This window comes from Battus philenor, unplaced genomic scaffold, assembly GCF_028537555.1.
Source record: "Battus philenor isolate CCGP_79_NKW_IND1 unplaced genomic scaffold, ilBatPhil1.0.hap1 SCAF_6, whole genome shotgun sequence".
Classification (NCBI taxonomy): domain Eukaryota; kingdom Metazoa; phylum Arthropoda; class Insecta; order Lepidoptera; family Papilionidae; genus Battus; species Battus philenor.
In genome coordinates this window covers 4,666,467-4,682,166 of record NW_027181726.1, presented here as the reverse complement: position 1 = coordinate 4,682,166, position 15,700 = coordinate 4,666,467, and the positions used below count along the sequence as shown (strand labels likewise).

Genomic DNA, 15,700 nt, shown 5'->3' with positions numbered 1-15,700 from the left:
AGATATCATAAACATATAGAGTGGAGATTATTTATAGCTTACACAGTTGTAGTGACAATGACAAGTGAGGTAATGTTGTATGTTAATTTGTCAAGTTTATCTTAGTTATCATGTGTAGAGTGGTTATAACCAATCATAGCAAAGGGGCTGCACAAGCATTTTATCATATCGAAATTGATAGTTGTGTTATTAGTGATAAATATAAGATTGTGGTTAGTGATGGAGTGGCAGTGGCTCAAAGACTGGTGGCGTCTTAAGAGATGGCGAAACAAAAAGGAAAGAGAACAGAATGAGGATGACTTTTGTTATTGTGATGATTGTTTACCTGATGTGAGCTAACATTTCCTTAGTCGTTGACCTTGTAAATCTTCTGGATTATTTTCTTTTATATCTGCAAATTTGTTTATAAAAATTGAGGAATATTTCATAATCATTGCTATACTAATGTTTTACTTATGTTAATTTTACACAAACATAAAAATTCCTTGCAATTAATAAGTATTGAGGTTATAATTTTACTACCTTACAAATAAATTTTGGCTTAACATGGTTACCTCAGTAATTTTAAAATATTTAACACTGTTTAAAATATTATGCCAAAGTTATATTAATTATTGATATGTACAATCTCCATATTTATTATTTATGGTTATAACACCAAACATTGGTTTTGCACAAAATAATTAAAAACCTTTCATAAAAAGTTAAAACACAATGTTTAGAAGATAGATGCAACTTTACCACTTTTCACTATAACTATTATAAATAAATACCAACAAATTTAAATTAAGTGTGATCATGAGCTTAACATAATTATCACTTAAAAGTTATTTTACCTGGTTATTTCCTAAAAAATATGTTTGATATTATTGCAATGTAACAATTTTGAAAATCCTATGTTGTAATTATATAAACAAACATTTGCCGACATGATTTGGACATGTTTTTTTAAGATATAACTTTCTTAATCTTATGCAAGACTAAAAAAACATAACAAAAATTTTTTTCATAATTTCTTATTAGAAAGGATAAAATAAATGATTGTTTATGAAATCTAGCACATTAATACAAGCCTATTACATCATAGCTTAAATTTTTTGGTGTTAGGCGAATTTTTTTATTTCAATTTTATGTACACAAAATATAGATCCTTTTTATCAATTTTTCAAATTATTGTGCATTTATTTTAATAAATTATAAGATGATTGGTGTATTAAACAATTATTTAGTATGTTTGTTATTATTAATTATACACTTACAGCATGTGAACAAAAAAAAGCAATATTTATTGTTACAAGTAATACAATATTTTACATTTTATTTTCACATCCACAAATTTACATTTTAATAAATTTTGTATTTAACAATAATAGAATACATTCACATTTTAAACCTGACATGTCATAGTAATATGTTTAATAAAGTGATTTCAAATCATTTGGTAAAAATCAGAATCTATAGTTTAACAATAAATTGTAAATTTTTATAAGATATTCATTAAAAAAGTTTTTTCATAAAAAATCTTTTTAGGGCGAGTTGGATCTGTGCGAATCACTGGATGGTCATTGCGATGGCGGTGGAAAGAAAGTGGTGGTCGGCGTATGCGCCATGGCCAAGAAGTCGCAATCGAAGCCCATGAAAGAGATACTTACACGTCTTGATGAATTTGAATACATCAAGATGCTTGTTTTCCCTGAGGAGGTTATCCTTAAGGTTCTGCAGACTATCTAACCTCAGTAGTGGAATAAAATATTTAACATTTGAATGCAAAGTAATTTAAATAAATAAAAAAAATTACACTTATGCTACCAAGAAGGAAAATGCTTATTTTGTTTCACTACCTTTTAAATATATTTCGCTATTAACAAATGCAGGGTTTAAAGTGTTCAAAGTGACTTTTACCAACACTTTTCATTTGCAGCACACCTCTGCTTGCATGTATAAAATAAATTTTGCCTAATTCCCATTCAAGCTGTATCTCATAACTTTAATTATAAATCATATAACAAATTTATGACTTTTAGCATTCATACATAATTTACAATTTATTGAATTGATTGCAGAAACCAGTTGAGGAATGGCCGATCTGTGATTGTTTAATCTCTTTTCATTCTAAAGGCTTCCCATTAGATAAAGCCATTCAATATGAGAAATTACGGAAGCCATATGTTATAAACAACTTGCATATGCAATATGATATACAGGTAATGATAAGACCTATTTTGATAGTTTAAATCAGTTCAATCAAATGGTTTCCAAGCCCAGGTCAAATATGCCATATACCCCCAGATATCGTGTAGAGTCTATTTTTGCGTGATAAAAAGAGCGGTTCACAGATCATTAGTGAGGCTACACCAAAATTTATCTGCTTTCGATAGTGTAGAACTAAAATGGGTGTGTGTCTTCACCTGCCAATGTAGAGAAATAATATTTTAAAAAGCTCAGCGTCTTGCTTGTAAAAACTGGTCTTACGTCTAAACTTGCAAAACGCCTCTGCCGAAATATGACTTGATGTATGTGGGACTCGGATGCAATGTAAAATTACATAGTTAGCTATGATTTTCACATTTTTTGTCTAGTTTTGTGAATATGGTAGAATTAAGCCTAATTGGAACAAACTATGTAAATCCTCTTCAGGCCATCTATCTCATGGAGAAGCCTGTATTGCATTATAGCGATGTAGAGAGCATTGTAATAACAGGTTCAAATAATACATCTGTGTAAATAAATAAGTGTCATTGTTTGTTATCAGTAAAATATAATTATTTTTAGAATAAAGTGGTTATGTTATATAGTGCTATATGAACCATATCTGTTTTCTTATGTTTACTGTATTCAAATAAAAGCCCTAATGATATTATTCTGGGACAAGTACACAACTGTATTGTTTATATATTATAATAGTACATATGAAGTAATTTTTATGACATGTTCATTATATATATTACATGTTATTTTATTTTATATGTACGTACATTAATATATAAAAGCTATCTTTCTATGACTGCTATTTTACTTATTAATAAACCCTACTTAGTTGTTGTCGGGTAGAACTGAATTTCTCCAACCGCCCAGTACGAGTATACTTCTTTTTTTATCAGTGAAATTTAAATCAATTTCGGTTATTACACAGTGTTTTTATGTTATGTTTTACACTGTTTACCGGTGGCTATTAAAATATAATATTCAATATTCTCGAGGTAGTCTTTGCCAACAGTAATCCAAAATTGGAAAAAAAATGTTTTGTTTGTTTGGGGTCGGTCTGATATTGTGGTTTGCGCACTTACTTCTACACGAGATTTTCATTTTAAAATCATGTGTGACACTATTTTATTTTGCCAAGGTTTTTAGTTTTAAAAACGTAATTTATTTGCAAAGCTTATTAGACTTTTTCACAGGACCGTAGGAGAGTGTATGCTATCTTAGAAAGCGAAGGCATCGAAATACCAAGATATGCAGTGTTAGACAGAGATTCGCCGGATCCAAAACGTAAGTAAATTAGTTAACTTGTGGAATTTTATGAGTTATTATGTAACACAATAAACTGTCTTTTCAAATAGATCACGAGTTAGTGGAATCAGAGGATCACGTGGAAGTGAATGGTGTTGTGTTCAATAAGCCATTCGTGGAAAAACCGGTGTCGGCGGAAGACCACAATATTTACATTTACTACCCGACCTCTGCCGGAGGCGGCAGTCAACGTCTTTTCAGAAAGGTTTGAGAATAAATTTACGAAACATTTAGCTTGAGGGTTCTACAGCAAATAAGATAATATTTTTAATTTTCATCTTTGTAGATAGGTAGCCGGAGCAGTATCTACTCTCCAGAATCTAGAGTAAGGAAGACTGGCTCATTTATTTACGAAGATTTTATGCCTACTGATGGTACGTATTCATATAAATCAAATGGAAAGTTCAGTTAATTTATCACGTTAAGAATATATTTCCAGTATTTCTTGCATCGTAAATATATTAACGCACACATAAACGCTGACATGGGCAATAAATTATCCAGGTATTGGCAAATCTGAGGCGCAACAGTTTCTATATATGTGTGGGTGATATATTTGTGTTACGTTTTGATTTCAGATCTTATTTGCGACTACGTCTTTGTATTTAGCTCCGTGTTTTGTTATTTATTTTTAAGGGGTGTGTAGAGTGTTCTTTATTTTTTAATTAGGTACTGATGTGAAAGTGTACACGGTTGGGCCAGATTACGCGCATGCCGAAGCTCGTAAGAGTCCTGCCCTTGACGGCAAAGTCGAGCGTGACTCCGAGGGCAAGGAGATACGATATCCCGTTATTTTGTCCAACCAAGAGAAATTGATATCGCGAAAAGTTTGTTTGGCTTTTAAACAGACTGTATGCGGCTTTGATTTACTAAGGTAAGAAATAATTTGTTCTCTTTTTGACGGCTATGCAGTTATATACGAAAACATATGTTACGATATGCTTTACAAACAAAAATAATTGTTACATTACAATAAAAGGTGTATGCACTCCTGAGAGAGCTTTAAAACTTTGGTACCAAAACGAGGTTTAGGCTACGCTAGTCTGTGGTCTCCTGACAATAGAGCAACAGTCAGAAGAAAAAGAACGTGACAAAAGAAACTTTTATTTACAAAATATAAACTTATCCGTCAAATTGATTTCGCATAGTTTGCAATGTTAGGTTATTAATGCAAGAGTTGCACTGAAACTTGAAATTTAAAATATTGTGTATTTATTAGTTACTATATAGATGAAATAAAAACGCAAACTTGAAATTTAAAATATATTAATTAGTTACTATATAGATGAAATAAAATTGCTACACTAGTAATGTCAGGCCATATTTAACATGCATTTCGTATTTTTTTAGTGGAATTTTATATTTATTTAAAAATAAACGGTACTCAAAGTTTCAGTCGTAGTGCGTGCACTGCCAGACCTAGGCCTCCGCTTTAGATTTCCAATAAGACCGTTTTTTTTCCTCAGTCGCCATCTGTAACTTCTACCAACCACTAGTAGAGTCTTTTAATCTAGCGTTTTTTTTTAGATTCATAACTTTTATTTACATCTTATAGAAAACTTATGCTTGATTTATTTTATTAATATTCGGTCTTTCAATTTTAGGCTTATTTACGCTTTATTAGTTCTACTATTTATTTTCTCTTACATTTTAAAACACTTATGCTCAAATTTATTTATATCCTCGGTGTACGTGTACTCTATTTAGGAATATCACTGTGTGCACATTTAAAATCTATTGCTTAATATATAATATTATTACATGATATAATTTGCATTCTAACACCTCATTACTTTTTTTTTGCCCTTTTATTGGCCGGTCCTAACCTGTGCGTGGGTGTTACTCATTTCCTCCTTTTCTTGGGTGCAGTGAACTGTCGTTTCTAGCCAACGCTGCACCAATACCGGCAAACAGTGTTTTCTGACATCCTTAACGAGGTCATTAGTCCATCTTCTGAAAAGTTGTTTTACACTGCGATTATCGGTAGCCTCCACCCCAGAAGCACAAAACCCCAGCAGCCATCTGTTTTACGCGCGAAGTGGCCCCTGTCACTTTAACTTGCCTTGTTATCTCGATCATAACATTTCACGGTTCTTTGAGCTACTCTGAGATTGCCAATGAAGCCAGAAGTGGGTAATTAGTAATACACATGAGTTGTTCCCTTTCGTCTTTAGGCACTGAGGAATATTTTCCGAAAAGATGTTTATTTATTTGTGATTAAATTTTACTCCAAAATCATCAGAATGAAATTATTAGTTATATATAGTACTAGAGTAATATGTGGAAACAAACATGTCAGATACGTTGAACGCATAAATAAACTTGTTTACAATGTATAAGTAAATGTAATTTATTACTTCGCTTATTGATAAGACGGAAGAGACATCGGCTTGCAGGAATGTTTTGTAGCGGAGTCAACGATTTTGTGAATGTTATGACGGGAAAGATTTGGCATAGGTCCAATTTAGTTTGTTCTAAAACTATTATAGCAACCTTGGGATATTTCCTACTGTTTTAAATTCGCATAAATTATTAATTATTAAGAAATCATTTTTCAGGCATACGTGAAAAAGATGTCTAAAATTAATGTAAATTTCGACGTTAATTACGTATTGTGTTTATTACGAGAGATTGGTGTAAAAGATTTAGGGGTGAATGTACAGCTCATTAGCTGTTAACCATATTAAAAAAATAACTATTTCAGAAATAATAAATAACGTAATGATAATATGGTATGAAAATCCGTTTTTCAAAATTCGTATTAAAACACCTTAAAATTAATTATTGTTTACTATCTGTCTGTGCGGTCTTTGTACTGCCAGAAATTATATACTTATCGCATTTAAATAGAAATATTTCATATTTGAGAATGGTCCAGGTTTATTGGGATTTGCTAGACAATGGCCCTTTAAAGCTCTTTAAAACTATTACATCCATTAGGGAAAGTAATGTCTTTTTCTTAAGTTAAATTCACACGACTATATTTTTAACAAGTTTTTATTTCCTATCAACAATATATTCACCTTCGTTATCAAAAACCTTTTGCCTTATCGGATACAAATTTTCATTGCCAAAATGAATCGGTTTTTCTGTCAAATATGTCGACAGAAACGACGTTACTCTCCGATCTCCCTAATATAAACAATGATCCTGTTTATACAGGTCAAAATACTACATTATGTGTTGTTGGTGTTACAATGATTCTTAAACTGGAATTGTTTTCACAAAAGGAAAATTCCGAACCGCGGCCGGATTCTAAATATTTATAAGATATGTTGTAGATAGATTATTACTATTAGCTAAATTTTTACATTAATTTTACAGCAAAGTTTATACTTATTTCAATAAATGAATTATATTCATTTAAATTATTAGGGCAACATTTACAGATATTTATATAAACTACTATAAATATGACATGACAGCTTGACTGTCGAATGATTTAAGTAAATGTGGACTAGAGTTACCACAATTATACGATCGAATTAAATCTATTTCATTAATATAATTTATCTTGTTCTTAAACACTTTGGTATATTTTCAAATTAAATGATAAGTTGAGTTTGAAATGGCGACATGTATATATTGAGATTTAGACTCTACGAGAGTATATATATATATATATATATATATATATATATATATATATATACATAATTAATATTATTGGCAATTCGGAAATATATATTTTTTAAAATACAATCAGTTTTTATTATACCATATACTCACCAATTAAAGTACTATATACAGCAGGAGTGATCAAGGTTCTTGATAGCACAAGCCTTTTTTCTAAAATTTGATTTTTTTGCGGGTAAAGTCCGTATTTAAAAGATGTGCAAAAAAGGAAACATTTTATCATATTTGTTCAAAAACACACGCGGAACAATATTTTATTTCAATAAGCCGCAGGTTTTTGTATATAGTACGTCATAAAAAAATAATATTTTCAACGTGCCAAATCATATGCTGCTCACTAAACTCATATATAAGATGAAAAATGAATTAAACTACCTTTTTAATTTTAAAACAGAGCGAACGGCAAATCTTTTGTATGCGACGTGAACGGTTTCTCGTTCGTGAAGAATTCAAACAAGTACTATGACGACTGCGCGAAGATACTGGGTAACATGATCCTGCGGGAGCTCGCTCCGACGCTGCACATCCCGTGGTCAGTGCCCTTTCAACTGGACGACCCTCCCATAGTGCCCACCACTTTCGGCAAGATGATGGAGCTCCGCTGTGTCGTTGGGGTGATACGTCACGGAGATCGTACTCCTAAGCAGAAAATGAAAGTTGAAGTGCGACATCCAAGGTTTGTAATGATTAATAATAACTAGCTGTACCCTTTCCACTTTGCGACCTAATAAAGGCCCTCTCCTGTCCCCTTGCGGAAGGAATTTTGTAAAATTCGATTCTTAACTCGCCTCTTCTCGACAAAAGGAATATTCGTATCTAACATCAAGTTTGTAAGCCTTACGGTTCTCAGATATCGTGATGAATTAGTTTATAGGTGGATATCTCTGGTATATAAGTAGCATCTAGCGGTATTTATTAGGATATTTTTTTAAAGAAATAAGCTCATTTCGATTTCGTCATTTCGATTATTAATAATGCCTGAAAACATATTGCAATATTTAATTTATATATTTTATTGTGTGAAATCTGTCGATTGTTTTCTTAGATGAGAATTATAAACAAACTTTTTTCTTTATTGTGCTTGATACAATATGGAAATACACAGATCAACAATATCGATATTTCGTATATAGCTCATTTTTCACGATAAAGCTTTAAGGCTTCTACACCTATTGCTAATCGCCTATAAAGTAATCATCCTGAAATGTGTTACATTATTCTATTTTTTCTATTGGAATGCGTCAGGTAGTAATTCGGGTATTAGAAAGTTTTCAGAGATTGATAGTAGTAAACAATTTTAATATGTAATAAATTCGAATTTTTGTAATCCCCTTTTTCTTTCTATATTATCGTTACTTAATTGTTTCTGAAAACATTTATTTTTGAATAGTGTACCATTCACGGTAAATGAGCTATATGTTCTCCCTTTTAATGCATTTATACCTGTAATCTATCATCCGGTATATTATAACCATTTCGCCTTTGATTCAGATGACGTGTTACTTTACCGATGAAATATTAGTTTTATCATTAAATTACAGATTCTTTGAGATATTCGAGAAGTACGAAGGTTTCAAACGAGGCCACGTAAAGCTGAAGCGACCCAAGCAGTTACAGGAGATTTTGGACATTTCGCGCGCGCTGCTTGCTGATATACACACGCGCCACGCTGACCCAGAAATAGAGGAGAAGCAGGGAAAATTGGAGCAGCTCAAAAGTGTTTTAGAAATGTAAGGTCTTTTAATAATTATAGCATAGTTACTTTAGTCATAGTCGCTTATGTAGATTTACCACGAAAACGAATCAGAATTAAAGAGATCTGTAGACGAACGAAGGTATGATTTCAATATGGTAGAGAGCAGTTGAAGTTGCAGTGAGCAAGGCACGCGTGGAACTGTTGGCCGATGGGCTTTTAAGTTTCTGGAGCGGTGACCACGGACTGATTAACGCAGGGTAAAACGTCAACACACAAGATGGATACATGATGAAAGCTGCTTCAAACCGATATCATTGGAAATCTACGGGAAAGCTTATTTCTAGCAGTGAGCGATCTATTGCTGAAATGAAGATAATGATGATGGCCTTCGAAATTCCTATATCGTCTCTTAGGTACCTAAGAGCGTTTCAAGATCGAAGAAGTTTAATCAATCGCCCTTCCGTCTAGGCACCCTCCTCGACACGGTTTCCTAAAACGCAGTACAGCGTATTCATATCTGTATATAGTCACGGATTCCAGATAACATAGACAGTTGATTTTTATGTCTATAATTTTCGTTTCGCTTCTTTTTTTCTATATCTATAATATGAAATAGATTCGATAGCCATAATTAGTGGTTTAATATCCGATTGCATGAAGTTGAAGCGTTAGCTTATTATGGAAATAAATTTTGTATTGAAAAAATGCAGGCATCAATTGTCAAGTGGGACACTTATTGTGCAAATAAGATTACTTATCCTCAGATAAAGACTTTGCAAATGATTTGTTTTGTTTATTTATTTACTGGTTATTAATTAAAATGTTACATAATTTTGAGGCAAAACTAATTTGGAATTAATAATTACGTTAAGGTGTTGCCTTTTATAAAGGATATTTTTGTGTCGAAAATAATCATTCAACATGATTTACAGTTTTATACCATTTATTTATTTAATCTTTATTTTACACGTATAAACATAAAGAAGTCACTTATAAAAAAATAAAAACAACAATGGGCGGTCTTATCGCAAAAGGTAATTTTTCAACCAAGTACTCGATTAGTTTAAAATTGCTTGTTATAGAAGTAAGTAAAGGTTCCGCACTCTTATTTTCATTTCAGATTATCCAAGCTGGGGTAATAATATGATTTTTTATTTTATTTTTAAAAATAATGATTTATTTATGATTGGGTAGGTATGGACATTTCTCGGGTATCAACCGCAAAGTGCAGATGAAGTATCAGCCGCGCGGGAGGCCGCGGGGCTCCAGCTCCGACGACGGTAACGCGCCCACGCACGACGGTCTGCCATGCACTGCTATTTTCTCACACAACATAACCATAACACATTTCTCTAGATTTGTTCTATAGTGTTACCGAAACCGCTATACCGCGCTTTAGGTTTCCGCTACGGGATGAGGGGGAGTATTTAACTTCTTTTACTTAGTCCGCGAACGCTTGCGATGGTGTCGCTCGTGCTCTTTTTCCTCGGGCCCCACCCCGCTTACCTTAGGCGCGGTGTAGCGGTTTCAGTAATACTATAATCCACTAACCTAAAAAAAAATGAACGAAGGAAATAAACGTGAAATATGTTTTAAGTAAATTGCACGTCTCACTTGCACTGTTATATACATGTTTAATTTGCCAGCTGCTATTAGAATTTTTTTAATTTTTTAAATAAATTCGGTTTTGTCATTACTTTTGATAGTAATTATGACAATTTTTTTTTACTTCAGACAATGTGTATACGTAGTGATATTACTTATTATGGTCTTATAAATATGTACAAAGACAGCAAAAGATTCCTTACTTTATTGACCGAAAAGAGACGTAACTTCTCGGCATTTCATAAAGACTCACTTTATTAACTAAAACCGGGTATGTTGCCCGGGGATATCGACCCTGGTACTATAGCTACCATATAAAAAATTCTTTTGTAAGAAAAGGTTCAATATTTAGCCACTTCCGCACGTGCAGTGGTAGTCGTGCAGGCTCTGTGTTTGGCACTAATCGGTGTAACATAACTCTTGAAGATGCCCCGTGGAGGGGTGAAACACGTGTTGAGTGATTTGGCGGTGGCAGTTGGGTGATTCGCATAGTTTGCCGCATACGCATTTATCATCGGGCTGGCGGGCGGTGCACTTTGTTCCACGACTACCATTGCATGTGCGGAAGTGGCTAAATATTGATCCTTTTCTTACTTAGGATGGACTTCCGCAAGGTAACGCCTGATTCCATTAAAATATTCTTTTTCTGACCGTTGTTTCTGGTCTGGATAAAATTTATAAATATATATGGGCGCAAAGTTTAAAATACTTTTTTCAAAACAATCATCAGTGCACCTATTTGTTCATAATTAGAACAATGAGAATTGTTAAAACAGTACAAAATAAATACCGTTGCGAATTGTTATTTCTATCGAGTATAATCTCGAATCTAAATCCGAAGGTTATTTTTAATCACGGACGCAGCTTCATTAAACATCTAGTTTACCGTTCATGTAGACATAGATTATATAAAATTGCGTAAACATATTTTAGAATAATCTCCATGAGATCATTTGTTTGCGCTTGGGATTTTTAATGACTGCAATGTGTGCATGGTGTTGTTAATGCCAATATTGAAAGTAATTCGAGTGCAAACTTAGTATTTATGATCAGTAATTTAACTTAATTTGTTACTTACAGTGTATATGTTCCTGCATAACTATTTTAATCAACATATTCCATGCCATGTGGGGCTTATACGACCCCCGCTGTACTTTTCGTTTAGGATTCTTAAAAAAAATATTATAGGCTCGAATATAGATAACTTTACATCACGTATGCGCGTACGTGATACTTATTAAAATTTATAACTTTTCCCTGCTAATTATAGCTTTGCAGTATTATTAAGCGTAAACCATTCGCCTTGAACGACTTTTTTAATTTTTGAAGTTACGCTCGTATGCGGCCTGAATGGAAAATCTTCAAAAATTGCCGTGGCACGGAACGTGTTAATTTATAATTTAAACTTTATCAGTAACAGGTTTTTCAGCATGTCTTTTTATTAAAGACTTCCTTTAATGCATTTTATTTTATTAGGTCCTTTGCAATAAGTATCCCGTAGAAGATTCGTCGAGTTCATTTTCGACGAATGTATAAGAAATACTGTATTGAATATGGCTAGTTGATTGTTGCTAATTGATTTGGTATTTGATTCTCTTCTGGCTTGTGGCTTCTTTATTTTGCCGCTATACCTGTACATTTTGCGTAGTACAACTCGTGGGTGAGTGAACCCGCACAGGCCTACTTGTGGTAAACAGCAGTCTCGCTCGCACAGTACCTAGTGCTCTAGGGATTAAAGTTTGACATACTATTGGTTGAGTGGGTGATTCCCATAGTTCATTCTGAATTAGAAATTTTTTTTAAGTCAGCTCAATGTTTGGTTTGCCCACCTTTACTTCTTTCACTCGTTTCTAAGTGCCAATTAGTTCTTAGTCTCGTTCACTTCTCTATACCTTCACTTAGTGTGTATCCCGTCTGTTTTTATTTCAGAATTTTGATTTGTTTTGATAATTGTTCTGACATTCACATGAAAAACATGAATTATATTAAAAAAAATATTCATTTTCCTATTAATATATTCATGCAAAAAAAAAAACTATTTGATTTGTTTGATATATTTCTGAAGGCGTAAAAGCTATTTGTTCTCTTCAGTCACCTAAATGAAGTGCTAATAGCAAAAATATTTTTTCACAATGAGCGATCTATTAAACTTCACGTAAATAGAATCCTTAGAAGTAGAATGCCTGTATTTAAGCCGATAACTTGTTTCCAGTTTTGTTTTATGTTGTCCTTAAAATTATATTTCCATTTGCATAGTACCAAATATTATATTAAATGATACAATTGGCCTTTCCTGCCACGGTGGAAGCATTTCCTTCACTCGCGTACTGTAGTACTGTTACGGGAACACCTGCTCCCAACTAGAGGTAGACTTGGTACATATACAGTAGCGAGAGCATTTGATTAAATTAGGCTAAGAAAGATAATGGCTTAGCACATATTGCGGTTTTAGATGATTTCTTGTTACAGTAGGCACTGGCGGTGAACCGTCGTTGGTACTGATTCTGAAGTGGGGCGGCGAGCTGACGCCGGCAGGCCGCATCCAGGCCGAGGAGTTGGGACGCATGTTCCGCTGCATGTACCCCGGTGGTCAAGGACGTCATATTCCTGGTAAGCGATATTATTTACATTAAGAATATAAATGTTCGAGTTATTAATATAGTGACTTATTATTGTCACACTGCGACCCTACTTCACTAACATGCTACCGAAACTGCTGTACCGCGATTTAGGCGAGAGGTGGATGGGGTCGAAAAAAGCGTATGAACCCCTCTGTTGTGAGGCGCGGTACAGCTGTTTCAGTGGCATTGTACTATTATAAACCTATCAAAATCGCTGTACTGCCTGAGGTATTCATTCAAGATATTGATAATAACACTACAGTACTTTCAAACAGTCAATTTAGAGACTTTTACTTTACTTTGCACATGTACAACTCTACTTGAGACACTTAAGATTTTTTTCAAAACTATGCTACAGGTTATATCTTTTTTAAAGGTATAAACATTAAGGTAAGCTCTAACCGTCATTGGCAAGCTCATAGTCGGTCGAGAGGGTTATACTCAAGATTCCTCTACGAGACCGAATCTAGAATAAAGAGATCCGTAGACGATCGAAAGTAACGACATTGCCCAGCTGATTAGCAAGTTGGAGGCGCAATGGGTAGGCCATACAGCCCGCAGAACTGATTCCTGCTGGGTCCTTAAAGCTCAGTAATGGAAGTCACAAACCTTCAAGCGAAAAGACGACCTTTTTAAGTTCGACAGCAAACGCTGGATAGAAATAGCTTCCAACCGATTCTATTTTTAATTTGCCTCTGCTCTGGTTAAAAAAATACAGCAATAATAATGCATTATGTGTAACTGAGCTAAAGGATTGCTTTGATTTTACCAATCCGGACAACCTTTTAATGGAAACCTATCATATAACATAAATAGTGATAAGAAATACAATTTTAAACATATATACCTAACTTTGAGAATGCAAATATGATATCGACACCAGGTTTTATTTAAAAAAAAATCTAATACACTAAAATGTATAAGAAATTAAAATAAATGCGTCACGTCTACATTTTGTCTTCAACAAGTTAACAAATCCTTCATAGGTCTATTTAACATACATTACAAAATTCCACAATATATCGTAGACTTTACTTTTCTTAGTTTTAAATATAAAAATTAAAATTGTATTATTTAAAAATCTAATTATAGCATTCAAGAGTTTTAATTTGATCGTAATGTGTGGAACTTGGTTTGTTGACTCATATACATGATTTATATTGCAATGTACATGTATAAGAATTATTAATGTTTTTTTAAAAGAGCAATTGTTTATTTTCTAGCTGGCTTTTCTCAGCAGATCAGCGAGCCGGTGATAGCTAAAAGTATATAACGTCGCTTGCATAAATCGTCACTAACAATGTTTTAGGCGAAGGAGGTACTCAAGGCTTGGGCTTGCTACGGTTACACTCTACATTTCGCCACGACCTAAAGATATACGCGTCCGACGAGGGCCGCGTACAAATGACCGCAGCGGCGTTCGCTAAGGGGCTGCTCGCTTTGGAAGGCGAACTCACACCTATATTGGTGCAAATGGTTAAATCCGCGAACACCAATGGACTTTTGGACAATGATTGTGATTCTTCCAAAGTACAAAATATGTTAGTATAACTATAAGCACTTTTATAATATACTTACTTTATCTTTTTTTGCGACCGAAGTTTCTGTGTTGCTCTAGTGGTATTTGCAGATTGCAGGGTTCCAGAGAGGGCGCCCATCCTTAGACGTTTATTATGGTAGCGAAGCTCAAAGGGTCCCAGAGAGCCTAGAATAGGCCTGCTATATAGTAGTTCTATTATTTATACTATTAAAAATTAGTAAAAGTACTATTTCTTTGGATTGGGATTCCCATGGAGTGACTAGGATCAAGGACCCCCACAAGGGGACCTTGGTTCTTGTTAGCATTGCCTTTTTTAAATCTCCCGCCATCTTTATAATTGACATATTACGCACGTATGAACACTTGATTGGTCAAAGCAGTGCGACCTCTGAATGTCAGCCTTTTACGTATCTGGACAATAAGTCTGTTCATAACATCGTCTTTTCTTCGCATAAAACCAAAGTTGTTAAAACGTTGCCAAAGTTTTTAAGAGATTCCAGTAATAAATTCGTTAATAAACAGGTTTGTAAGATGAAAACAATATAAAATTATCGTTCGAAAGCGTATTTGTCGAGTTTCTCGTCAGGTTCTTCTGAATCAACATTCCGAACATGGCAGTAGTACATGCAGAAAATTAGTACCAATAACACTATTCATAAATACATATTTAGTAGTACAAAAAACGTTTCTTTAGCAAAGCCTATTCGAAGAAGAGAATGCTATACTGACTTCTGATATCTGCAACTTTATTTTACAAATTTACAAGTAATGTCGACTAAATTTTCTTTTTCACAAAATAGACACTCAAAACTCAAAAAAATATTACTAATAAATATAATCACACTTATGTTTCTTAGTTAATCCCAACGGAATGCTGTCTGTGTGTGTGTTTGTATATGTGTGTGTGTAATGTTTTGTTTTTGTGCATCTGTGCTAGCGGACCTCCATAGGACTGCCTCCGTCCAGCATAGGACTGCCGACAAACCATGAATGACAGAGAACTTTAAAATAAAAATGTTATTTATTTATCTAGTGACTTAATTTTTCATTTAATTTAATTTATTTATTATTATTTGTCTACTAACATTATAA

General features: G+C 33.5%; 1 protein-coding gene across 1 annotated transcript in view; it reads left to right on the top strand.

Annotated features, from left to right (window-relative positions):
- The first annotated feature begins 58 nt into the window (after positions 1 to 58).
- l(1)G0196 (inositol hexakisphosphate and diphosphoinositol-pentakisphosphate kinase) overlaps positions 59 to 15,700 on the top strand; it is a 34,879-nt gene continuing 19,237 nt past the window's right edge. The window contains exons 1-12 of the mRNA XM_068773744.1: positions 59 to 330; positions 1,531 to 1,713; positions 2,064 to 2,204; positions 3,399 to 3,489; positions 3,561 to 3,715; positions 3,797 to 3,884; positions 4,180 to 4,384; positions 7,541 to 7,822; positions 8,688 to 8,876; positions 10,037 to 10,143; positions 12,920 to 13,057; positions 14,378 to 14,609. Of these exons, the coding sequence (XP_068629845.1) occupies positions 220 to 330; positions 1,531 to 1,713; positions 2,064 to 2,204; positions 3,399 to 3,489; positions 3,561 to 3,715; positions 3,797 to 3,884; positions 4,180 to 4,384; positions 7,541 to 7,822; positions 8,688 to 8,876; positions 10,037 to 10,143; positions 12,920 to 13,057; positions 14,378 to 14,609 (1,922 nt within the window). The 5' untranslated portion in view covers positions 59 to 219. The remainder of the gene's footprint in view (positions 331 to 1,530; positions 1,714 to 2,063; positions 2,205 to 3,398; positions 3,490 to 3,560; positions 3,716 to 3,796; positions 3,885 to 4,179; positions 4,385 to 7,540; positions 7,823 to 8,687; positions 8,877 to 10,036; positions 10,144 to 12,919; positions 13,058 to 14,377; positions 14,610 to 15,700) is intronic.